Genomic DNA, 23,545 nt, shown 5'->3' with positions numbered 1-23,545 from the left:
AGACCAACCTAGATGACCGACGACTGGCCTGAGTTTGTTTACATTTACACACTCACACACAAACAGTCACACACACACTCACACACATGCAGCGTCTCATGCGCCCCAGATAGGGATGGGACTCTATCACAACCACGCACTCACATCCTGTTATCACAGTGCCACCGCCGTGCCTTGCCCATCGACCCATCATCACCTGTCCCTAATTTACATCACAATGCGCGGTACCAAAACTTAGGTAGCAGCAACTAGCAGCACCGGACAACGGTCAGTTGACCCGGGTGCATCTTAAAATGACCAAGGGGTGACACCGGAAGTGACCAAATTGGTATGATGATCGGGTATGTGTACGCCCAAAAGCAAAGCGCGATGTGAGAAGCGAGTAAAAGTTCGGAAACAAGTTAGGTTATCGGTTAATTAATTCAGTAAATACCCGATAAAAGTATGTCTTTTTGAAAATTCTATACATTTAAATATGTTGATGTTCTATCTTTTTTCTTGAAAGAGGATAAGGGGGGGGGGGGGGGGGGGTGGGAGAGAGAGAGAGATTAGAGGTAAACAACTTTGATAAAAACCCCGCATGAAATGACGCATTCCTAGTCCACGATACACAGTAATTTGACAACCCCCCCCCCCCCCCATTCTTTATCTTATCCAATGAGCAGTTAACGGGAAAGTAAAGTAACTGGATCTATTTTCGAAACGGCGGAAAGTAATTACTGATAGTCCAAATTCTAGCCATTACCTCGTTATGTGTCGACATCTTGTAAAAATCTGCAAAAACTATCAAAGTCTCTCTCTCTCTCTCTCTCTCTCTCTCTCTCTCTCTCTCTCTCTCTCTCTCTCTCTCTCTCTCTCTCTCTCTCTCTCTCTCTCTCAGCCCCCCCCCCCCCTCTATCAAATTTTCCCCCTTTCCCTGCCCTCTCCGTCTCGCACATTATATGATTGGTCTACGGTTCATTTCTTCTCTTAACTTCCTTGTTGAAATCAGTGGCATTTTTACGACACGAACTGGATAGTTTTGAAGTGTCGTTTTGACACTGTTTGATAATCTCTTCTTCCCTCTCATTCTCATTCCCCACCTTCAAACAAGCAGGTCAGGTGTCCTTCAGTCCTTCATCTCACAGGGTAATTCAAAATAACATGTATGTGTTCAGAAATGCTCAATTATTTAATCCTCTTTCAGGTTATCTAGATCGATTTGAAAGTATGGCACGGACATGCGTACGACCCATAGATAACACAGGAAGGTAGTCTGTGGTACGACCAGACAGACAGGCGGATAGAGAGAGAGAGAGAGAGAGAGAGAGAGAGAGAGAGAGAGAGAGAGAGAGAGAGAGAGAGAGAGAGAGAGAGTCAATGTTGCATATCATAACTGGGCAGCCCTGTTGATAGCGAGTAAGTAACCTTCTAATGTGATACATTCCAACATGAAATAACAAGAACCGAATTAAGCTTTCCCTCTCCCTACCATTACATCGTAAACAAACGATTATCTACTCAAAACAATGGCGGCGTGCGACTTATTACTTTACACAAGGGCTGTGTTCGTTTATTATTCACAGCTCGTTGAAATCGAGAGCTGTACGACACCAATCCATCTGGAATTCCCTCTTAGTCTTTACCAAACGCTACCAAACAAAAGGAAACGGAGTTGTGTTTAATTGATAGTGTGCGCTTGGCTAAGAAGCTCATAACATTGCCATCCGGAAGTATAACGGACAAACACACAAAACTGAGTGTATCCATGAACGTTTATAGTCGGGTTAATACTGTTCAGTGAGCATTACTCATAAATGCGGATGGCAAAAAACAATAACAAGACCTGAGTGACGTCATCTTCGAACTATCTCTCGCACAACCAATGAGGAACGGGCATTGGGACGGACTTTTGGGGTTTTTATTTTTTTTTAATGTTTTTTTTTTTTTTTTTGGTAAATGCCAGGCGATGAGATAAAGAAAGCTATGCTCAAGCCTTCCCTTAATATTTCAAAATTTAACAGTCACTGTTCTTCAAATTCTCATATCATCATCTATGTCTTGTAAAGCGCTATATAAATTTTATTTATTTATTTATCGAGTTACATAGAGCAATATCCCCTTAATACGCTATTTGTTAAAGCACACGGCGAGAGTGTCAAATCCAGAACCGACACAGAATAAGTAGGTATCGTGTAAGGCAATATAAAGTTTGAGACATTAGGGAGTCTGGCATTGTATAATTAACACTTTTGCAGATCTTTACGGCAATATAAAAACAAATTTTCTTGCAAATACTGGCATTTTGACGTCATTTTTTGGTCAGTGTCAGATATAGATAGAATGCGCTTGGCCAAGGAGTTCACAACATTGCCATCCGGAAGTATAACGGACCAACACACAAACTCTGTGTAACCATGAACTTTTATAGTCTGGTTAATACAGTTTAATGAGAACAACTCACAAACGCGGATGGCAAAAACAATAACAAAGGCCTGAGTGACGTCATCTGCATACTATCTATAAGGTAACGATGGCTACGGTCACACCCTCTTCCTTGGTGAAATCGGTAAGATACATTGTCAGTGTAGACTTTAGCCTAAGCCCACATGTAAAGGTTTAATATAATCCCCTCCTCCCCTTTCCATCCCACTCTATACTCTACAGATCTATCTTGACAACAATAATGTACAGTTACAGTAGGTCAGTGGGGTCATAAAATGCGGTCAGGTATTAACAAGATGAACAGCTTAAGCTGACACAGTCCACAATGGTAGACCTTCGAGTCCACATCAAACAAACGCAGTGACAAAAGAGACCAAATAAATTGGCTCACAACAATCCAAACTCAAAACCTGCCTGTTCGAGTCAACGATGCGGAGCTGCCAACCCATCAAATATTATAATAATACATTTAGTGTAACAATGCCGGCTGTCCTACTAAAAAAAAAAAAGTGAGACTTTGTAGGAGTAAAGGTGGACAACCAGAGTTTAAGAAAATCATGTTGGGAGTCAGTTGATATAACTTTTGGGTAAGAATCTGATCAATCACAAGACAAAGAGGCAACTTCTACCACCGTTGAGTACAGACGATACAAGTTATTTTGCATTTGATTTTATTTGTTTTCCACGTTAATTTTGTGTATTGTTGTGCTGAAGAAGTGTTTGTACCCGAAACGTCCATTGTCTGTTTTGTTCCTATACGAAGCCTCTCCATTTTCACTCTTTCGTTAGTATTTGACAAAAGAGACCAAACATTGGCTCATGCTCACAACAGTCAAGACCTGCCTCCATCGAGTCAACGATGTGGAGCTGTGAACCCATCAAATATTACAATACATTTCGTGTAGATAACAATTCAGGCCGTCCTGCTAAAAAGTGAGATTTTGTAGGAGTAAAGGTGGACAAACAGAGTTTAAGAAAATCATGTTTGGAATCAATTGACATAACCTTTGGGTAAGAATCTGGTCAATCACAGGACACTTTCCGGGAAATCTAACAGACCCAGCTACCCAAGTACTGTTGCTCGGCGGACAAAGAGGCACCCCCCCCCCCCCCCCCCCCCCCCCCCCCCCCCCCCGCCCCCCCCAAAAAAAAATATTAAAAAAACCTTCAAAAAACAAACTTAAAAAAAAACAACAAAAAATAAAACAAAAACAAAATTAAACAAACGAAAAAACAAAAACAGAAAAACAAACGAACAAAAAAAAAAAACAAAACAAAACAAAAATAACAGCAACAACAAAAAATTCGACTTAACTCGGAATCGAACCTCCCCCCCCCCCCCCCCCCCCCTCCAAAAAAAAAATTAAAAATCAACTACCAGTCGGGGCATGATAATTTTTTGGGATGTTTTTTGTTTGTTTTCTTTCTTGATGTCTGGCAGGTTCATACGCACTATTTCATGTCTATATCTCACACCGGTGCACGCTCGAAAATGTATCATAATGAGACAAAGCGGCAAATACAACTAGCCTCGCCGAATAAGGGTTAGCGATGAGAAATATAATGTATTCAATTGCACGTACACAATAGTAAGTACACGTGCCCTTTATCGGCCCGTCATAAATAAATAAATAAATATAGACATAATGTGAGGTGATGATTCATTCTGTCACAGCCATTCTAAAGTACAGATGATGATGAGATGATAATAATAGCGTTATAGGCTAAACATAACACGCACAATTCAATCCATCTTGATGACAATGCAGCTATTTTGGGATTACACGGGTTCGGTTTGGTTTTGTTGTTGTTTACTTGGGTGGGGGTTCTGTTGTTTTGTTTTTTGTTGCTTTTCATATTTTTATTTTTTAAAAGATCTTTCTTCCTTTGTTTGTTGTATTTCTGATTGTTATTTCATTGGGTTGGGGTGGGGGTGGGGGTTCATTTATTGTTGATTTCGCCATCACCAAAATACTAACAAGTAACTATGAGTTAAACTTTCGAAAATTTAAATGTAAAAAATGTAGATTAGATACCTTTGAGACGCGTAATTTGAAAATTCCATTCTCCTACTCCATCCACTATCCTTTATTCTTATTAATATTTTTTTTGTTTTTAAAGCCTCTACCATCAACAAAACAAACATACAAAACAAAACAAACAACAACAACAAAAAAAAACCTTTGAAAAGAATAATAAATCCAACTAGACAAAAAGTCATGTTTTTGTTTTTTTTGTTTTTTTTTTTGTTGTTTTTTTTTTTTTGGGGGGGGGGGGGGGGTTATTTCATATGGAATACAATTCAATTCATAGATCGACTGATTTGTCTTTTATTTAATTCAGACTACCCACTTATCCCCTCTTCAAAAAACAAAATACAAAATTCATAATTAACCCGGTTATCTAGCCATAACAACCCCCCCCCCCCCCCCAACCCCCTTAAAAATTTTTAAAAAGCCCAACCTTCTTCTTCACAACAAACAACTATCTACCCAAAATGTCAACCCACCCCACGGTACACATTATCATTTGTCCCCTTTACCAAACTAATCTATTAAGCTACAATTACTACAATATACGAATAGCTTTAATGACTATATCATTATGTACACAAAGCTGTTTTATACTGACAAAACAACACTTTTCTTTTTTTTTCACATAATTTTAGCCACAAAAAACATTTACATTGATTCCGATGACCCTCACTCACTTTGACGAAAAGTCTCAAACCATAAGACAAGAGCTATTTATTCCGAAGAAGTCTCGGGTTTGAAGATTAAATAAATCTTGGCATGTTGGAGGTCATTTTCGTCGAGCTATAATACTTGAAGTCAGGGTTTTCTGGCTAAAAATCGAAACGAATGTGTTTTGTCAAAGTGTGACAAAGAAGGGTATTGGGGGGGGGGGGGGGGGGGGATAGGTTTGCCGGCCACAAGAATGTCACCGTGTTGTCCTTACGGGGGACCGACTCCCGACACGCTTGAATGACCGGCGGCGGAGCGACTTGGGGTAGAAGTAGAAGGGAAAAAAAGGGACTTTGCTGACTATAACGGCCACGGTGAAGAGGAGGGCAGGACAGCAGGTAAGAAAGGCCACTGAGAAGGGAAGGAAGGGGGAGAAATGGAGAGGATACGGGCCGTATGTGGTGTTTGTTCAGGCCAGCCTGCCTCAGGAACCAAAGAGTTTTAAGTGCAATATTTATTGGGTAAAAAAAATCACTTTGAAAATAAATAAATAAGGAATAAACGTTTTTTTGGGGGGTTTTCTTTTAAATTTTTTTTTGTTTTATCAAAGACTAGAAATATTCAAAATACGGATTACATGTTTATAGAGTACCCCCCCCCCCCCCAATTTAACAAATTAAAAAAAAACAACAAAAACAAAACAAAGAACAGTAACACCAAAAGAAACAAATCAATTCTTCCACAAACTAAGGAGAGTGCATTATTTAAAAAAAAAAAAAAAGTCCGATGACCAAACCCAAAATTAGAGACTTTCAATATGTTAGATAAAGAGTACTTTCAGCTAGTTTGAAAATCGTTTTTTTTTTTTTTTAATCTCCCAATGCACAAATCGCAGAAATCCCATTCATTCCTAAAGCAACAAAAGTGGAGATAGAACATTCTTGACCTCTCTCCTTTTTCTTTTCCTAGTTCCTATTCACCTTTCTTCTTCTTCTTTCTTTATTCATTACTCTTATCTCCTAACAACTAACATAAAAGCGTGCCAGTCCCGTGTCCCGTGCGAGCGGCGAGCGACGTCGGTCTATTGAACGCAGGGGGGGGGGGGGGGGGGGGGAATCAAAGGGCTATGGGGGTGGGTTGAGGGATTTTTAATAAATCATTTAGATACTATTTCTTTACATATCGTCCGTTGACTTTTTGAAAAGGAGATAATCCCTTAGATCTACGCAGTATTTATATTATCTATATGCAGGATTCGGGAGCTTGAATCAGACTTATGAAATGCTACCCTCTTGACAGGACGGAAATGTTTTTTTTTTAATTTTTTTTTTTTGTTAATTGTAAAAAGTAATACAAAAAATACCATCTGGAACAAAAATCGGACTTTTTATTATTATTATTTTTTTAAATTGTAAAATGTAATACAAAAAATACCATCTGGAACAAAAATCGGACTTATGCTACCCTCTTGACAGGACGGTAATTTATTATTATTATTTATTTTTTTTTTATTCTAAAAAGTAATACAAAAAATACCATCTGCCCCCCCCCCCCCCCCCACCACCCTCTTGTAAGATCTAAACTTGACCGGCCATCTATCCATGTATTGGTAGATTGAATCAAATAATACGACATGCATGCTATGTCTGAATAAATTTTAATTACTGCCCAAGGCTAGTCGGCATTTCAAAGAAAAGGAGGACTTCGCCGACAGCAGGACAAACGGATAGATACATATCCTGTTGTTTCACGCACACAATCAAGATGTTTTGTATTTACACCAATACAAAGATAGATAGATAGAAAGATAGATAGATAGATAGATAGATAGATAGATAGATAGATAGATAGATAGATAGATAGATAGATAGATAGATAGATAGATAGATAGATAGATAGATAGATAGATAGATAGATAGATAGATAGATAGATATTGAATCGTGTTGGATACATACATGGTACGAATTGTGCTCGACCTTAAGTTCCACATCGTGGTAAATATTACAATAATAGATAGATAGATAGAGAGAGAGAGAGAGAGAGAGAGAGAGAGAGAGAGAGAGAGAGAGAGAGAGAGAGAGAGAGAGAGAGAGAGAGAGAGAGAGAGAGAGAGAGAGAAAGAGAGAGAGAAGAGAAAGAGAGAGAGAGAGAAAGAGAGAGAGAGAGAGAGAAGGAGAGAGAAAGAGAGAGAGAGAGAAAGAGAGAGAGAGAGAGAGAGAGAGAGAGAGAGAGAGAGAGAGAAAGAAAGAGAGAGAGAGAGAAAGAGAGAGAGACAGAGAGAGAGACAGAGAGAGAGAGAGAGAGAGAGAGAGAGAGAGAGAGAGAGAGAGAGAGAGACGGACGGGCAATAAGTGTTACGACCGTACAAAGATAAAAACCCACCCAAAAGCTAATCACTGGAATAGACTGGAACAAAGAGGTTTTAAGAGCCTTCTTGCATCATCAGAGAGACTTTTATCACCCAAGCCACGTGGAGCAGAGAGTGTCTGATAACGACGTTGCCAGTGCGTAACTCTCCACTATAAAAAAATCCCAAATGACTCAGGCTAAATGACAGATAACGAAGGGCGATGATTTTCTTGTGCTTACTTGGAAAAAAAATATGTGACCCTTCGCCTCAAATCGGTATTAAGTCGGGTTGATTAAGATGTTGAAAATTGAATTTATAATCAGAAATATCAGACTTGTGTTGAGTTTGTATGTTTTATTGAGGAGCATCTTAGGGTGCTAATGCCAACAATTTATATTTTTGACCAGTTAAACATTTAATTCGGCTTTTAAGCATCTGGTTCGTTCCGACATAATACCGTTTTGAGACGATGGGTCATATATGTCCTCGTCTCATGCCGGAGAGTGGCAGGAATTGAGAGATACAAGAGATGGCAATATGTTGCAATATTATTATATACTCACTCAAGAAAGAGAGAAGCGATGGTACAGTACAGTGGTAAGAATAGGTTCCACCAATCTTTCAATTCCATCGTTCCATTTATCTAACTGAATCATTGTACATTAACGTATAACTCACTCAGTCCGAGAGATTTTTGCTTCTTTTCAAAATTGGAAGAAAAATGTATTAAAATGAACATGTTCATAGATATTGTTATTCAACTATCATTAACATACAAAAACTAAAAACATTAGCTTTGATAGTACGCCTATATTTTGTCTCAGAAAAATATAATAAATAGGCATGGGGTAAAAATAACTCGGGTAAACTACGGATATAGGCGGTGTTAGGATTGAGTGAGTTAACGATTATTCAAAAGGAAAGAAAATGAAGATATGATTTTAAAAGTAAAAGTGCTAGGTGGGACAAAAATAAGGTGGGGAATTTTTATTTTTAAGCGTTAGGAAGACAGCATCAAAGACTGGAACTGCTTTTAGGGAATTCTCAACAATAATGAATAATGATCTGACGGGCGATTCAACTATGGATCATCAGCTTACAGTGCATGTCAGCATTCTCGTTGCGCAAACTGATGACCAATAAAAGAACGAATGATGAGGCCACTCGACTTTTTGTTATTGGTGAGAGACCGCCGGTTTGGGTGATTAATAATCACAAAATTAAATTCTCTCTATTCTTACAAATTTACCCCTTGTAAAGCACTTTGAGCACGTTTAGTTGATATTGCTCTATATAAAAGCTCAATTAAATTAAATTTTAATTTAACAAATAGTTTTCTGTGTTTGTACCGGACAAGGTTGATACGCTGTTCTCACTTTAAAAAAAAAAAACCTTTGAGAAACTATCTCTGCTATATTCTACTTACAATACTTATCTCGATATAAACTGATGAAAAAGAATTTTTGCCTTAGTTTTTCCACGTAACTTTTTAAAAAGGAGTAATATTATGGCGAATGAACCCCCCCCCCCCAAAAAAAAAAAAAAAAACACCCCAAAAACAAAGCAAGAACAAAAACCCAACATTTTGGCACAGTCTCATATGTATGTTTTTGTGTTACAATTATATAGAGAGTGTATCTATCACTATCAAGTACATTGGAAAATAATATCGATTGTCCACATTCGGGACGATTGTCACATTCAGATGGCGACTCGTTTGGTCAGTTAAGGCCAGAGAGGAAAAATGGGAGGGGTGAGGAGGAAGGGGAGGGGGGGGGGGGGGTGAGGGAGAAGAAGATTGACAGCTGTGTGATAACGATAATGATGTAATTAACTCGGACCTTCTAATAACAACAGACTGGACTGGACTGGACTAGCTGACTGACTGACAATATGTCACGGTGACAAGACAAACATATACACACACATACACACGCGCGTATATATCTATCAATAACGTGTAAGTATGTAAACATTTAACACCTGGACAATCAAAGAAGCTGCGAGTTTATAGTTTTGCATATGAAAATAAGGCTCGTTTGTTTGCATATGTTTTCTTTTTCTTTATTTTATAGCAAACATCAGAAACCCTGTGCAAAAAGTAAAATAGGGGGAATGCGTTTGTCACCAATTGTGCCCCTTTGATGTGTCCAACACAGTGAGCACTATAATGGGAACACCTTATGCAGATCTCAAATGATTTAATGGTTTCTACGGGAAGGAAAAGGAGGGGGAGAGAGAGAGAGAGAGAGAGAGAGAGAGAGAGAGAGAGAGAGAGAGAGAGAGAGAGAGAGAGAGAGAATCGATAGTTTTTACGAGTGAACAATTTGGTGGATACTGCTCAACACTGATACGAGGTTCAAATTGGTCATTCGTGTTTTGATATGACACGTGGGGCCTTATGCATGATGATGATGATGATAATGATGATGAAGAAGAAGAAGAAGGAGGAGGAGAAAGAGGGAGGGGAGGAGGAGAAAGAGGAGAAGAAGGAGAAGAAGAAGAAGAAGAAGAAGAAGAAGAAGAAGAAGAAGAAGAAGAAGAAGAAGAAGAAGAAGAAGAAGAGGAAGAATAAGGAGAAGGAGAAGGAGAAGGAGAAGAAGAAGAAGAAGAAGAAGAAGAAGAAGAAGAAAAAGAAGAAGAAGAAGAAGAAGAAGAAAGTGACTTGTTCATTGGTCCGTGACGTACGTTTGATGAGCTAGAAGAAGAAGAAGAAGAAGGAGGAGGAGAAAGAGGGGGGGGGGGGGGGGGGGGGAGGAGGAGAAAGAGGAGAAGGAGAAGAAGAAGGAGAAGAAGAAGAAGAATAAGAAGAAGAAGAAGAAGAAGAAGAAGAAGAAGAAGAAGAAGAAGAAGAAAGAAGGAAGAAGAAGAAGAAGAAGAGAAGAAGGAAGAAGAAGAGAAGAAGAAGAAGAGAGAAGGAAGAGAAGAAGGAGAAGAAGAAGAAGAAGAAGAAGAGAAGAAGAAGAAGAAGAAGAAGAAGAAGAAGAAGAAGAAGAAGAAGAAGAAGAAGAAGAAGAAGAAGAAGAAGAAGAAGAAGAAGAAGAAGAAGAAAGTGACTTGTTCATTGGTCCGTGACGTACGTTTGATGAGCTAACTTGTGTGTCGACTACATACCAAGATTACAGGTAGACATAGCGTGTGTAATAAAAAAGGTAGGTATATTTATATTATATTATCGTGTGCACAGTATGGTTGGTGATCATAAACACAGGACATCTATCCAAAATTAAACGATGGACTCTCAAAAATAGCCGTCCGCCGTAATGAGCGAAATTCTTGGTCTCTATCAGATATAAATATGTGTTTCAAAAGGAGTTTTGAACGGAAAGTCAAAAGACTCAAAATTAAAATTAAAATGAAAAAAGATAGAAGGGTACGTGTTTGTGTGTGTGGCCGGGGGGGGGGGGGGGGGTAAGGAATAAAGATGGATATGGGAATAAAGAAAATAGGAATAGGGAAAGACAGACAGAGAGGAGGATGGAAAGAAAGTTATAACGAGGAAAAGAAAAAAAAAATTTACAAAAAAGAGGAGAAAGAATGAAAGGGGCGAAAATAGAAAGAAAAAAAAGAAAAGCGCTTAGAGTCTGGTGTCTCGGAGTTATAGCGCTATATAAGTTTTCAGCATTATTCTTATTATCAAAAGAAAATAATTTTTTAAAAAGAGAAAGAAAAAAGATTCCCTAATCCTAACAGATCAATGGATCGATCGGGTCATCAGAACATTTTGTCAATAAATTCCAAGACAAAATAACAATACAGTACAGAGAGCATTCGCTCCTTTGATGAAACAAAAGATCTAGGAGAGTAAACAAAAGCATCAACGCCAATAAACACACAACCAAACGCATAGATCATGGGGTTTTATACACCCAATGCTCGATAACAAGATAGACCACCATGGTAGAACAAATTGTTGATGAGAGAGAGAGAGAGAGAGAGAGAGAGAGAGAGAGAGAGAGAGAGAGAGAGAGAGAGAGAGAGAAGAGAGAGAAAGAAGAAAGAAGAAAGTAAGAGAGAAAGAAAGAAAAGAAAAAAGAAGAGAGAGAGAGAGAGAGAGAGAGGAGAGAGAGAGGAGAGAGAGAGAGAGAGAGAGAGAGAGAGAGAGAGAGAGAGAGAGAGAGAGAGAGAGAGAAGGAAAGATGCTAGGATTTATGTTTGCTTTGTCTATTAAAAAAAAAATCTAGTTGTTATTGTTGGTCATAAGACTATTAAATTATTTTTCTTCTCTCATTAAGGTTGGGAAATAGAGTTCTGTAGTGAACAGGAGGTGGTAACATAACATATAATGACCGAGAGGCGATCACATCATTAGTAAACCGGAAACTGTCTAGCCGGAAGCACACATGTCATTCTTTTTAAAAAGGAGACTCCTCTCCAAAATCCTTTCAAATATTTTTTAAAAACCCTTTCCCTCACTCCAAACTCGATAGCTTTTCAAGAATAAATTTCGGGAATTGTTTTTGACAAATCTAGGATTTATAAGATTTGATAAAGAGAAAGAAAGATAATATGACTTAATGTGAGATGGGGTATAGATAAATAAATAAATATATATATATATATATATATATATATATATATATATATATATATATATATATACATATACACATAGAGAGAGAGAGGAGAGAGAGAGAGAGAGAGAGAGAGAGAGAGAGAGAGAGAGAGAGAGAGAGAGAGAGAGAGAGAGAGAGAGAGAGAGAGACCATAAGCCAAAATCGTCACTCACCATCATCGTCACACTCCAGAGCTGCCTCTTTTTGTAGATGTGCCAACCTTGGATCTAACCAATGAGTTGTTTCGTTGTTATGACTGGAAATGAACATGTATGCAATCAACAACTTATTGAATCAGGTAAAAAAAAAAAAAAACCTACAAAAAAAAAAAAAGACAAAGAAATAGACACAATGAGAAATCAAAATCGGTGTTAGGTAGGGTTGTGTTATACCAATAGCCATATTCTCTCGGACAACAAAATAACGAACCAAATGTGACCCACTGCCTCCCTCAATTCTGTTTTAAGTTAGGATGAACCAGCTAAACGATCAGTCATATGACAATTTTAGTGTACTTTATAAAAACTATGCTTATTCAATCTCAACAAAACATCTTAACTGACTGAAAAGTCTCATATTTTTGACAATAGAGAGGTTAAGCAGATCATACATATTATATCACGCGTCAAACACATGATCACTCTCATTATACACAAAAAAATAGTGCCAAAATGTGAATTTTGATTAGATGTCACAATGCAAACATGTCCATGATTCATATAAAAAGTGCATAGCGCTGGTACTAGTAAAATGAGAATGATAACGATGTGATAGATACGTAATGCTCTCTAAGGAATCCAATTTTCACTACCCCCCCCCCCCCCCCCCCCCCCTCTCCCCCCCTGACATAACTATCGTGATGAGACTGGATTACAAATGGTAAAAAAAAAAAAGAGGAAAAGGATGGACTCATTTCTTTTTCGGTTAGACTGTTGATTTTGCATAGAATAATACATATATGACGATATGGCACCGTTCACAAAGATGCATTGTCATATAATATCATTATTGATACAAATTTTTTTTGTTTTCTTCAAAAAATTGCTCATTGAATAATCAGGTAGCTATACATAGCTTTGCAAACCAAGAATAAATTAAAAAAAAACAAAAACTACTGAAACCATGACACTGACTGCACCACATTCTGCTCAAATCTTCATTCACAAACAACATAAATAATAAATAGAATATGACGATCAAAGAATACACGGATTTAGGTAACTCTGTAGTAAAATGGAATGGCAGACTGGCTATCAACACCAGCAAGCACCCGAGTAAAACAAGAAATACTAACTCCAGACTATTAAAGTGAATGGAAACCCAAGAGATGGTAACAATCAGTATATAAAATTTAAAATTCTCTAAATTTGTATCATGTCAATCAGAAGGATTGTGAATGACATAGAGAGACTAGAGAAGGTTGTGTACATTACACACAGGCATGATGTATCAGAACACTCTAAAACATCCAACTTAAGGCCAGAGGTATGCCTATGCCTATCTCAATTTATCGAATTAATATATAAAGTGTTGCTACTGGTTCTTGGTTGTATATTTTTACATTTTTGTGCATTTGTATATATTATATATATATATATATATATATATATATATATATATATATATATATTATATATATATATATATATATATGTATACATTGTCGCCATAGATTCTCAACTTTGTGTTTTTACATTTTTATGCATGCCACGTCTGTAAACGAATTTCCATTTTTTGGGTGAATAAAGTATATATATTATTATTATTATTATTATTAATAACTTCCAATGAAAAATCCCTTACCAAGTGCAATTGAGAGAAATCACATATTATTATTTACTAAGAAGAGATGGATATGGATAAGGAGAGCATGTAATATATAAAGAGAGGAATGATAGACCCCAAGACTCTTCTGGAATAGTTCCCAGAGGGAAAACAGACAAGAGGAGGACCCAGAACATGAAGGAAAACTGTGGACACAGAGTTTAACTCTTTCAGTACTGAGGCTATATTCGCATTTCCATCACAAAATGGCTGACACCTGATTGAGGCAGCATGAGAATGACAAGCTAAGACAAAGCGACATTCGAATTCGGCACAACATCTCAATTAAAATACCCCCTAGGGCTAATTGAATGTTCTGATGAAAGGGAGGAATGATACCATTGGTTGAATTTATATTTCTTTTGTAGAAAGTAGGATTGGATTACATTATTGTTTTTGCATTTCAAGACCGGCCACAATGTGCGATCATTGGCCAGTAGAAGAGATTCTGCTCTGGCCACACAGTGCGGCCAATGGCACTGAAAGAGTTAAAGAAAAATGTGGCAAGATTTGAAACTCCTACAGGAGGGTTGAAATGGACATTAAGAAGGAGTGCATCCATTGCTATGTAATCCTCCTTTATGACAAGCACAATGAAGGGATAGTAATAAATAAACTTGTAACGCATTGAGTTTAAAAATAGCCTCAAGTTCAAAGAAAAAAAATATTCAGATTTAATATTAAATTTTGTATTCACATAAACAAAATTTCAAAATAAAGAGGACAGTTTAAACTGATTTGTTTACTGTCTGGAGTTTAAAAATGTTTTTAGATTCTAAAAGAGCAGGGAGGGGGGGGGGGGAAATAAATAAAAGAGGGTTGAGATGAATTTCAGTAAATTTAGCCCTCAAAATTTCAGCACACAATGCTAAAAAGATCATATTCGTGACACCCAATACAATAAGACATCAGTGGATGAGTGAATGAAAATAATTTTGTTTAAAACTGAGCATCTATTACCAAATTAATGGAAGTAATAGCTTTTTAACATGTGGACAATTTGAATTTGATAATTTGATTGCACTTTTCCAACTCTTTGAGAAGCGATTTCTATTATCATCTTGACACTAGACGAAAGGTCTTAAACCAATCACCACTATTTAACCCAGAGAAACTGATAAAAGCAAAGTCCCCTTATTAAAGTTGTCCAAAAATTTTTTTTTTAAATTGATGTCTTTCAGTGCCAAATGCCAAGAAAACGTTTTATCAAGGCCCCATTTAACAATAAAGTATGTACATGCATAAATGGCAGATTTGTACCTTATGTTCCTAATATAAATGAACTTGAAAATAAAAATGGGATCGAAATAGCATCCTACCTGACATGATGAATAAACGGTAACGGAACAAATGAGAATATAGTCTTGAAGAATACTGGAAACAATGCAAATGTGTTGCTGCGTGAACCAGTATTATTCAAGAACATCTTCTCTGCTGCAGCACTGTGATTTATTGTTCCAATTCATTATCATTTATTCATCATGCAGGGGTGAGAATGACTGGTCACAAAAAAGGAGGAAATTTTTCAGCACGTAGATCAAGACCCATACAAAGTGGTGGTGGTTGTAGTAGTAATGGTGGTAGGGATGATGATGTGGTGGTGGTAGGGATGTTGATATGGTGGTGTGGTTGTAGTAGAAGTTGTGGTAGGGATGATGATGTGGTGGTAGTTGAAGTAGTAGTAGTGGTAGGGATGCTGATGTGGTGATTATTGTAACGATGGTGGTAGGGATAATGATGTGGTGGTGGTTGTAGAAGTAGTTGTGGTAGGGTTGATGATGTGGTGATAGTTATAGTTATAGCAATGGTTGTAGTATTGGTGGTTGTAGGGATGATGATGATGATGTGGTGGTGGCTGTAGCAGTAGTGGTGGTAGGGATGATGATGTGGTGGTAGTTGAAGTAGTAGTAGTGGTAGGGATGTGGTGATTATTGTAACGGTGGTGGTAGGGATAATGATGTGGTGGTGGTTGTAGAAGTAGTTGTGGTAGGGTTGATGATGTGGTGATAGTTATAGTTATAGCAATGGTTGTAGTATTGGTGGTTGTAGGGATGATGATGATGGTGTGGTGGTGGCTGTAGCAGTAGTGGTGGTAGGGATGATGATGTTGTGGTGGTAGGGATGTTCATGTAGTGGTTGTGGTGAGTGGTTTTTATTCATTTTAAAAAAGCAATTGCTTGCCACCCTTTGGATAGGATGCTAGTCTATCACAAAGAACTTTCCACCAGTTCTAAAAGACCCAACTACCCAATCACTGCTGGGTGGACATGGGCGGTCAGGTAAAAGAAATCCTGACTGCACCCCGAGATAGATCTCAGTCCCTTCAATTGTGAAATAAGAGAGCTAAACTTAAGTATTTTGGTGATAGGTCTCTTATGAAATTCGGACCCACGATTTGGAATGATCTCCCTCAATCTGTGAGATTCTCGAGCTCAATAGACATTTTCAAAAAATCCCTGAAAAATATCTTTTCAGGAAATATTTACTTAATTGAATTTTAAACGTATTGTATGTGACATTTATATTGATGCTGTATTGATGCCCTTTTATGCTCTTAATGGTTTTGATACTTTGATTGAATTGTATTTGAATTTAAAAAAAAATAAATTTTAAAAGCGCTTTGAGGTTTCGACGAAAGGCACTATATAAATATACTTATTATCATTATTATTATTATTATTTTTATTATTGAGACCACCATTATAAATGGAAACTTACTTGATAAAATAAGGATGTCCATCGTCAGTATAAGCCATTTCCCAGTTATCTGGCAGTGGGCCCATATTGGATGTACTATGTGCCTTCTCCAAAGATCGTTTCCGAGTGAATAGAATGGGTGGAGCGTCTGGTTCATCCCCATCTAGAGGCATCTCCGACCCGCTCTTCGTCCTTTTCCGTCTATCCGGTTGTTGAGAGGCGGGCCCTGAGGAGGACGGGGCCTGGCCCCCTGGCAATCCAACAGATTGTGATCTTTTGATGGCTTGGCCCTGGGGGTCTTTAGATGGCTTTGGGGTGCCGTAATAATTTCCTGGAATGTAGTATAATAATGTAGAATTGTAGAATACAGACAAACAATGTAATACAAAAAATGCAATCAGAATATCTTATCAAAATGTAAAAAAAATATAAATCCACGGAAAGAATTAAAATCAAATCGAACACTTATCTATTGACAAATAGTAAGTGTTGAATAAGCCATCTACCAAAATTGAAAACTCAATATTGTGAACGAGCTATAAACAGAAAAGAATGTTAATTCCCCCCCCCCCTCCCCCCATTCCAAATTGAACAACAATTAATAATACTTGGACAGAAAACAATGTACAATGCATAAGTGACTAATATATCATTTAAAAAACCCACATCCCTTTCAACAGAAGCACTAGATCATGACCCACTTCCTCAAATTGATGTTAAGCGGCAATGACTCAACTCAAATGTTGAAAAGTGAATTTCAAGTTAAAAGCATCAGAGACTCAATAAAATTTTAGTCTTTCCCGCTTACTTGATAAAAGAAACCATGTTTATCAAAAAAATCTCAATAAAATGAATTCAATTGATTAAACTCTAATATTTTTGACTGCATGTTGTATTTTCAGATCTAACCTTAATATAACAACATTCTGAGACGATAAGAAAATGAAAATATCAATATCACAATTTATGAGAAGAAATGAAAAGTGAAAGGCAGTGCCTTTGGGAAAACAAAAATATTAATCCAAAAGGTATAAATTAAATCTCTATGACTTGGGAGTATTTGTCGAAATTTCAATTTAAAACTTTAACATTAATTCCATTTTTTAAAAAGTAGACCTCTAAATAATAATGCCCACCTATGATAAAATTCTTGATTTGACCATGCAAAACATATCATGGGTGCCCTTTGCTAAAATAACCAAAGCTTGACAGTTTTCTCATAAGGACCACATTTATTATATGAAAATATTTTGTGCAAAGCTTCTCTCCATCAAATGGTATCACCTTTAGATCATAGAAATGGATCCGTATCCATCTAGCATCCCCTTAACTCACTCAATCCTAGAGAATTTTGCTACTTTTCAAAATTGGTAAAAAAATGTATTAAAAATAAGAATGTAGGATAGATAGTTTTATTCAACTATCATGAACATGTAAAAATGAAAAACATTAGCTTTGATACTACGCCTATAATTTGTCTCAGAAAAAATGTAATAAATAGGCATGGGGTAAAAGTAACCCGGATAAACAACGGATATAGTCGGAGTTAGGGTTGAGTGAGTTAACTGTTCCCGTAAGCCAATTATCTGGCAGTCAGAAATAGGTTATCACATATTAATTATTATTTCATTAAAAAAAAAAAATCCATACCATCAAAAATACCACTTTCTAGAAGTTCTCCAGACTTCTCAAGTTCCTGGAATTGCTCCACTGAAAGGAATGTGTAATCCACGCCATTGACTTCACCTGGCCTTGGCAGCCTTGTGGTACCTGTGTGATACAAGATAGAGTAAAATGAAAAGCAAACAATCAACACCATAGCTCAGTTGGTAAAGCATTCACTTCACATGCAAAGGGACTGTGATCGATCCTGGGTGCAGTAGAGATTTTTAGGACCCCCCTGCACACCCAGCAGTGGGTCTGTTAGATCTGGTGGAAAGTACTTGAAGATATACTTGTGTCCTATCCAAAGGATAGCAAGAAATTGCTATTGTCCAGTTCATGTTAGAGAAACCGATATTAATTCCGGTTCCATGGACCTAATGGTTCTGAGGGGATGGAAAATGAGTATCAACACACATTTTCATATTAATTTAACAAACAAAGAATTAAACCCCAGAATCACAGCTCTCTCCTTCTAGAGTACATTTATGATACAGTAAAAGATGCAGATAAACCTCAACAAGGGGTGGGGGGGGGGGAGCTCTAAATGATCCAATGCTGAGGTGATGTCACTTCCATTGGATCATAAGGTTATGAGTTTAAAATCTTGGTTGCGACACTAATAAATTTTCCTGTGATGTTGCATTTTAATGAATGTCAGATACAGCCTTATTGCTAAACTCTAGTTTGTTAGGCATTTAAAGAACAAAGTCAAACCTAGTCACTGGTTTCATAAGCTTTGAATGAACAATTAAAGTTTCCTCTATACTCCATCATGTGAGTCCTTTGCATCCCAAATATGCAAGACTAATTTACTAGCAATAATGTGTTCACCAGTTTCACAGTTCATAAAACGAATGCCAATATCCCTTAATCTTCAGATCCATCATTAATAAAATAATATCATTATATTTGAATAATCAAATCATATTTATTGTTGTTTGTTTGTTTTGTTTTTGAGGGTTTTACGGCGCTTGCAACACATTTAGGTCATATTAGCGCAAGTAAAAAGAAGAAAATGGAATAGTCAAAATATTCTAGATTTACAATCAAAGCACCCAAGAAAAAGGAAGACAAAGGGGAATTGGTTCAAATAGGGTACAAATGTAGATTCCAAGAGCATAACATCAATGTACAAAGTTTGAGATCACCTCAAAGTCTCATCCAGACACCAGCATAGGATCCCACTAAGAGGAACACACCCAAATGTTGACAGCATACATAACTAACAATACATAACAGTAACAGAGAGATGATTTACAAGGAAAATAATATCATCTCCCAAAACTATAACTATACATTTGACTGCTTCCCTCCAATTCAAGGACTCCAGCCAGGGATGGGAAAAACCTAAGTAATTCCATTCCAAGACAAAGACAGAAAGAAAATCAGAAAACAGATTTAAGGGGATAGAAGATGCAGCATGACCTCCTGCCAACCATGGGAGGTCAAAGGACCCCGCCCAGATGTTTATTGTTGTCAATAACACTGAATATTCAACACAACTTACAAGGCACCGTGCGCATGTACAAGTTATCACGTATAATTTGCTGCAGATCATGATCGATGGAGCCTTTCTGGAACCTTGTGATCAAATATGAACTCAAATCTTTTGGTAAAGTACCTGAAAAATGCCAAAATTAATTATTATTATGAAAGACAAAAATGATGATCACATCTTAAATTTTAAATGTATGTAATCTGGCAAAACTAATTTTACCATACATTTATCATGGGAATCGGTAACGCTACATGACCTATTGTGAGAATAATGTGTTTGCCTCACAGCAAAGAGACTTTTTTGCAGTACCAGGTTGAAGCATTCTTCTTTTTTTCTTCTTTTTCTGACTTCTGTTGTGAAAATTAGTAGGATCTTTTTATTCTTATATCTATTATAAATTACTATGTAATAGACTTGCATTTTATATTGATGTGGCGAGTTTAGCCAGAAAGCTTACAACAATCCAGGAGGATATAACATACCAACACACATACCTGTGTGTAACCTTTATCGCTTATAGTGTCTGATAGATAGAATTTAGTGAGAACCATAGAAATGGCTGGCTAAAAATAAAAACAATAACAAAGAGCTTAGTGACATCATTTTTGCTCCGCCAATAAATGATGACAAGCAGTTGTTACTATCCGCTCAACACACTATTCACTACATATAAACAGATGCTGGGACAATCTGGCTCAATGGGCCATATGACCCTAAAGCACCACAATGCTCTATTCGTGCGATATACAAATACACCATCTGTAAGAGTAGAAAAATATCATTATGATATAAATAGCCGGATTGATAATAATAACAAAAAAATTATGATAATAATAATACAAAAAAGAAAAAAAAAAGAAATTAAAATACAATAAAAATAATAATTAATAATAATAATAATAATAATAATAATAATAATAATAATAATATAATAATAATAATAATAATAATAAATAGTATTATTAGTAATGATGGTAGTAGTAGTAGTAGTATAGTAGTAGTATGTAGTAGTAGTAGTAGTAGTAGTAGTAGTAGTAGTAGCAGTGTTACCAGTTAGTAGTAACAATAATAATAATAATAATAATAATAATAATAATAATAATAATAATAATATAATAATAATATATATAATAATAATAATAATAATATAGCCATATATAATAATAATAATAATAATAATAATAATAATAATGAATAAGGAGGAGGAGAAGAAGAAGAAGAAGAAGAAGAAGAAGAAGAAGAAGAAGAAGAAGAAGAAGAAGAAGAAGAAGAAGAAGAAGAAGAAGAAGAGGCCGATGGGAACTTACTATGTTTACTAAAAAGCATGATATCAGTATCAGTATTGTATATCGTCATATCATTCGATCTAGATTATAGACGAACAGGCCAGGTAAGACAGGTAGTAAATAACAATAAAGAATCCAATTTAAATTAAAAGTTATCTAGAAGTGACTCGACGAAGACAAGAATAAGTAACAATCATAGCGATAAGGTGTAGGTTAAAAGTCTTATCTCTCCTAATTATAACTTAAAACTTCCTCACCTGTCGCGGGGACTGTTTTGATCATGACAGGTGCCCCATTCTGGCTGACCTGTTTTAACCACAAACTGGAATCTCTTTGAGTATAGCCAGATATCTTTTGTCCTTGAATTTCCAGAATAATATCATTTTGACTAAGCTTACCACCATGGTAGTTAATTCGGTCAGCTCTTATGGGGCCAACAGAGCAAAACTGTCCGTTTTCGGCACCACCTTCAATAGTTACGGGCAGGTCATTGTGGAACGCTGAGGCGACCGTCTCACGAATTTGCTTCGTCCAGTGAGATTCATTAGCTTCTCCTAGGGGTGGTGGCCCTTTAGGAGGTGGTAATTGTTTACTCCTAATCATTGCGTGAAATCAAATCATAATTTATTAATCCAAACAACACAAAAACTACGTTAAAAACTAGATGGCCTAGTTCCATGTCTCCGTGCGTAAAGTTGTTGACACCTCCATGGCCCATAGGTAGGATGACAGGGGACACAACTTTTTACCCCCCGACTCGAGTGAGATGGAAAGAAGTTTGAGATGAATCGGTGACAAAGTCTTAGCAAGTTGATAACTCCAATAGAATCAAAACATAGAACATTACATCCAAACGAGAATAACAAACCACAGTCAAAGCAAACAGTTCCTTGTTTACATTATTTTCTCCGTGGGAATGTTGACCACTGTGTCGTTTTGAACTTACTGAAATCGTAACACACATCCTCTACGCATGCGCAGGTCCTTGTTCCGTGTTGACCTAGTGTTGATAATTTTCTTGTCATTGGGTTGAAGTTTAACACACCGAAAAGACAATTTAAATGAATTTGAAAGAACTTCGGTATAACGTACATACGGTGACGCTGTTCTCAAATAAAACTTATTTTGTAATTATCTAGTAAACATCTCCAAGTTTCTGACAAGTTTTTGTCATATATTTATTCTAGATTATAATTGTATCTTGTCTACAGGTGCCTACGCTTAGTTACAAAGAGGACGCATATCAGGCGAGTTGTACTGTGCGACAGAAATTAAATCTCTTGGGGCCTGCTGGGTGAATAAAAAAGACATGCAGTGCAATGACACAGAGACAAAAAATATGGACCTTGATAAATCGAAGCATCGATAAATGGAGTCGCCTGGGCATTCCATAATAATATTATAGATATAAGAATAGAAACACGTCTGAGGTTCAACAGGAATCACCCGTGTTTTTCCAAAGTGAGCAAATCGAGGACCTTCCGGAGGTGGGGAGGGGGTGGGGGTGGGAGGCGAAGTGGACGAGTGTTTACTGCATTGCATTAGCACAGAGAATCGAAGAGAAATGTGCAAATATTGTTTACGTATTATTTATTTATTTATTCCGATTTTTAATAACATTCTTTCGTTATCGATTCAATATATATTTGTTTCGTTTTATTATCCTCTTCATATTATATCTCTAAAGCGTAGCTACAGCCAACTTTCAATTTATTTATTTGTTTACTAATTTATTAATCTATTTAATTATTTACTTTAAATCTAAGAGCCAGTAAATGTTGGTCGTCTGTTTGATTTGATGGAGCTTTGTGATAGACCAACAGACCCATCCAAATATTTATTTATTTTTATATGGCTTTGGAGGGGTTACTTGTTTCATTAATTGCAAGATAACAACACCAACATCTTGCTTCATTTATGAAAAGACGCCGTTTGAAGCCCCATGTTTAAAAACTTGATTTTGCATTAATTTTAACTCACAGTTTGTTCATTATGCAACAAACACCTTAACAATAATTGAGGTCCACATTCGTCCAATGCGAGTCTCTCCTCTCTCTCCCCCCCCCCCCCCCCCTAATGAATAGCCTAAACATGTTTTATTTAGTAATGTCTCAAAGTTGAAGTGTTGAATGAGACATGTTCACCATTAAGTGACGACGCCCCCCCCCCCCCCCCTTTCAATTCCACAAGGAAAAGCAGATGATTTTTTAAAATCGTGGACAATGGCAGTAGCGTATTTTATAAATGGAAATATGGGCGCTGCCCGCCCTGACAGAACAGCAATAAATTGTTTATCAGGATCTCCTTCATTATCTGATAACGAGCGCGGTTTTTCTTAAGTACTGCGTACTGCAACGATCTCTGGAAAGTCAGAGTGAGCAAAACTAACCGTGTAATTTTTTATTGCTAAGTCAATCCTCAATTATTATTTTTCACGGCGGCGAATCACTCATAAAGTATACCACCACTAGAAGTGAAAGCGAAGGTCGTTTAAACACTACTCAATTAACCACACCTCTCTGTCTTATTGGAATGGTGAAGGTTTAGGACAAGTAGGTTG

General features: G+C 36.8%; 1 protein-coding gene across 1 annotated transcript in view; it reads right to left on the bottom strand.

The window, feature by feature from the left end:
- Window positions 1-21,956, bottom strand: part of LOC144974574 (membrane-associated guanylate kinase, WW and PDZ domain-containing protein 1-like) — a 156,691-nt gene extending 134,735 nt beyond the window's left edge. Inside the window, exons 1-5 of the mRNA XM_078917578.1 lie at window positions 21,243-21,956; window positions 19,709-19,822; window positions 18,187-18,306; window positions 16,558-16,867; window positions 12,189-12,271 (exon numbers count right to left, since the gene is read on the bottom strand). Of these exons, the coding sequence (XP_078773704.1) occupies window positions 12,189-12,271; window positions 16,558-16,867; window positions 18,187-18,306; window positions 19,709-19,822; window positions 21,243-21,588 (973 nt within the window). The 5' untranslated portion in view covers window positions 21,589-21,956. The remainder of the gene's footprint in view (window positions 1-12,188; window positions 12,272-16,557; window positions 16,868-18,186; window positions 18,307-19,708; window positions 19,823-21,242) is intronic.
- Window positions 21,957-23,545: the final 1,589 nt, after the last annotated feature.

This window comes from Berghia stephanieae, chromosome 6 (genome assembly GCF_034508935.2).
Source record: "Berghia stephanieae isolate SIO BIC M18660-M18661 chromosome 6, UCSD_Bste_1.3, whole genome shotgun sequence".
Taxonomy (NCBI): Eukaryota; Metazoa; Mollusca; class Gastropoda; order Nudibranchia; family Aeolidiidae; genus Berghia; species Berghia stephanieae.
Note: the sequence above shows the minus strand (reverse complement) of the source record. Positions and strands in the feature narration are given on the sequence as shown.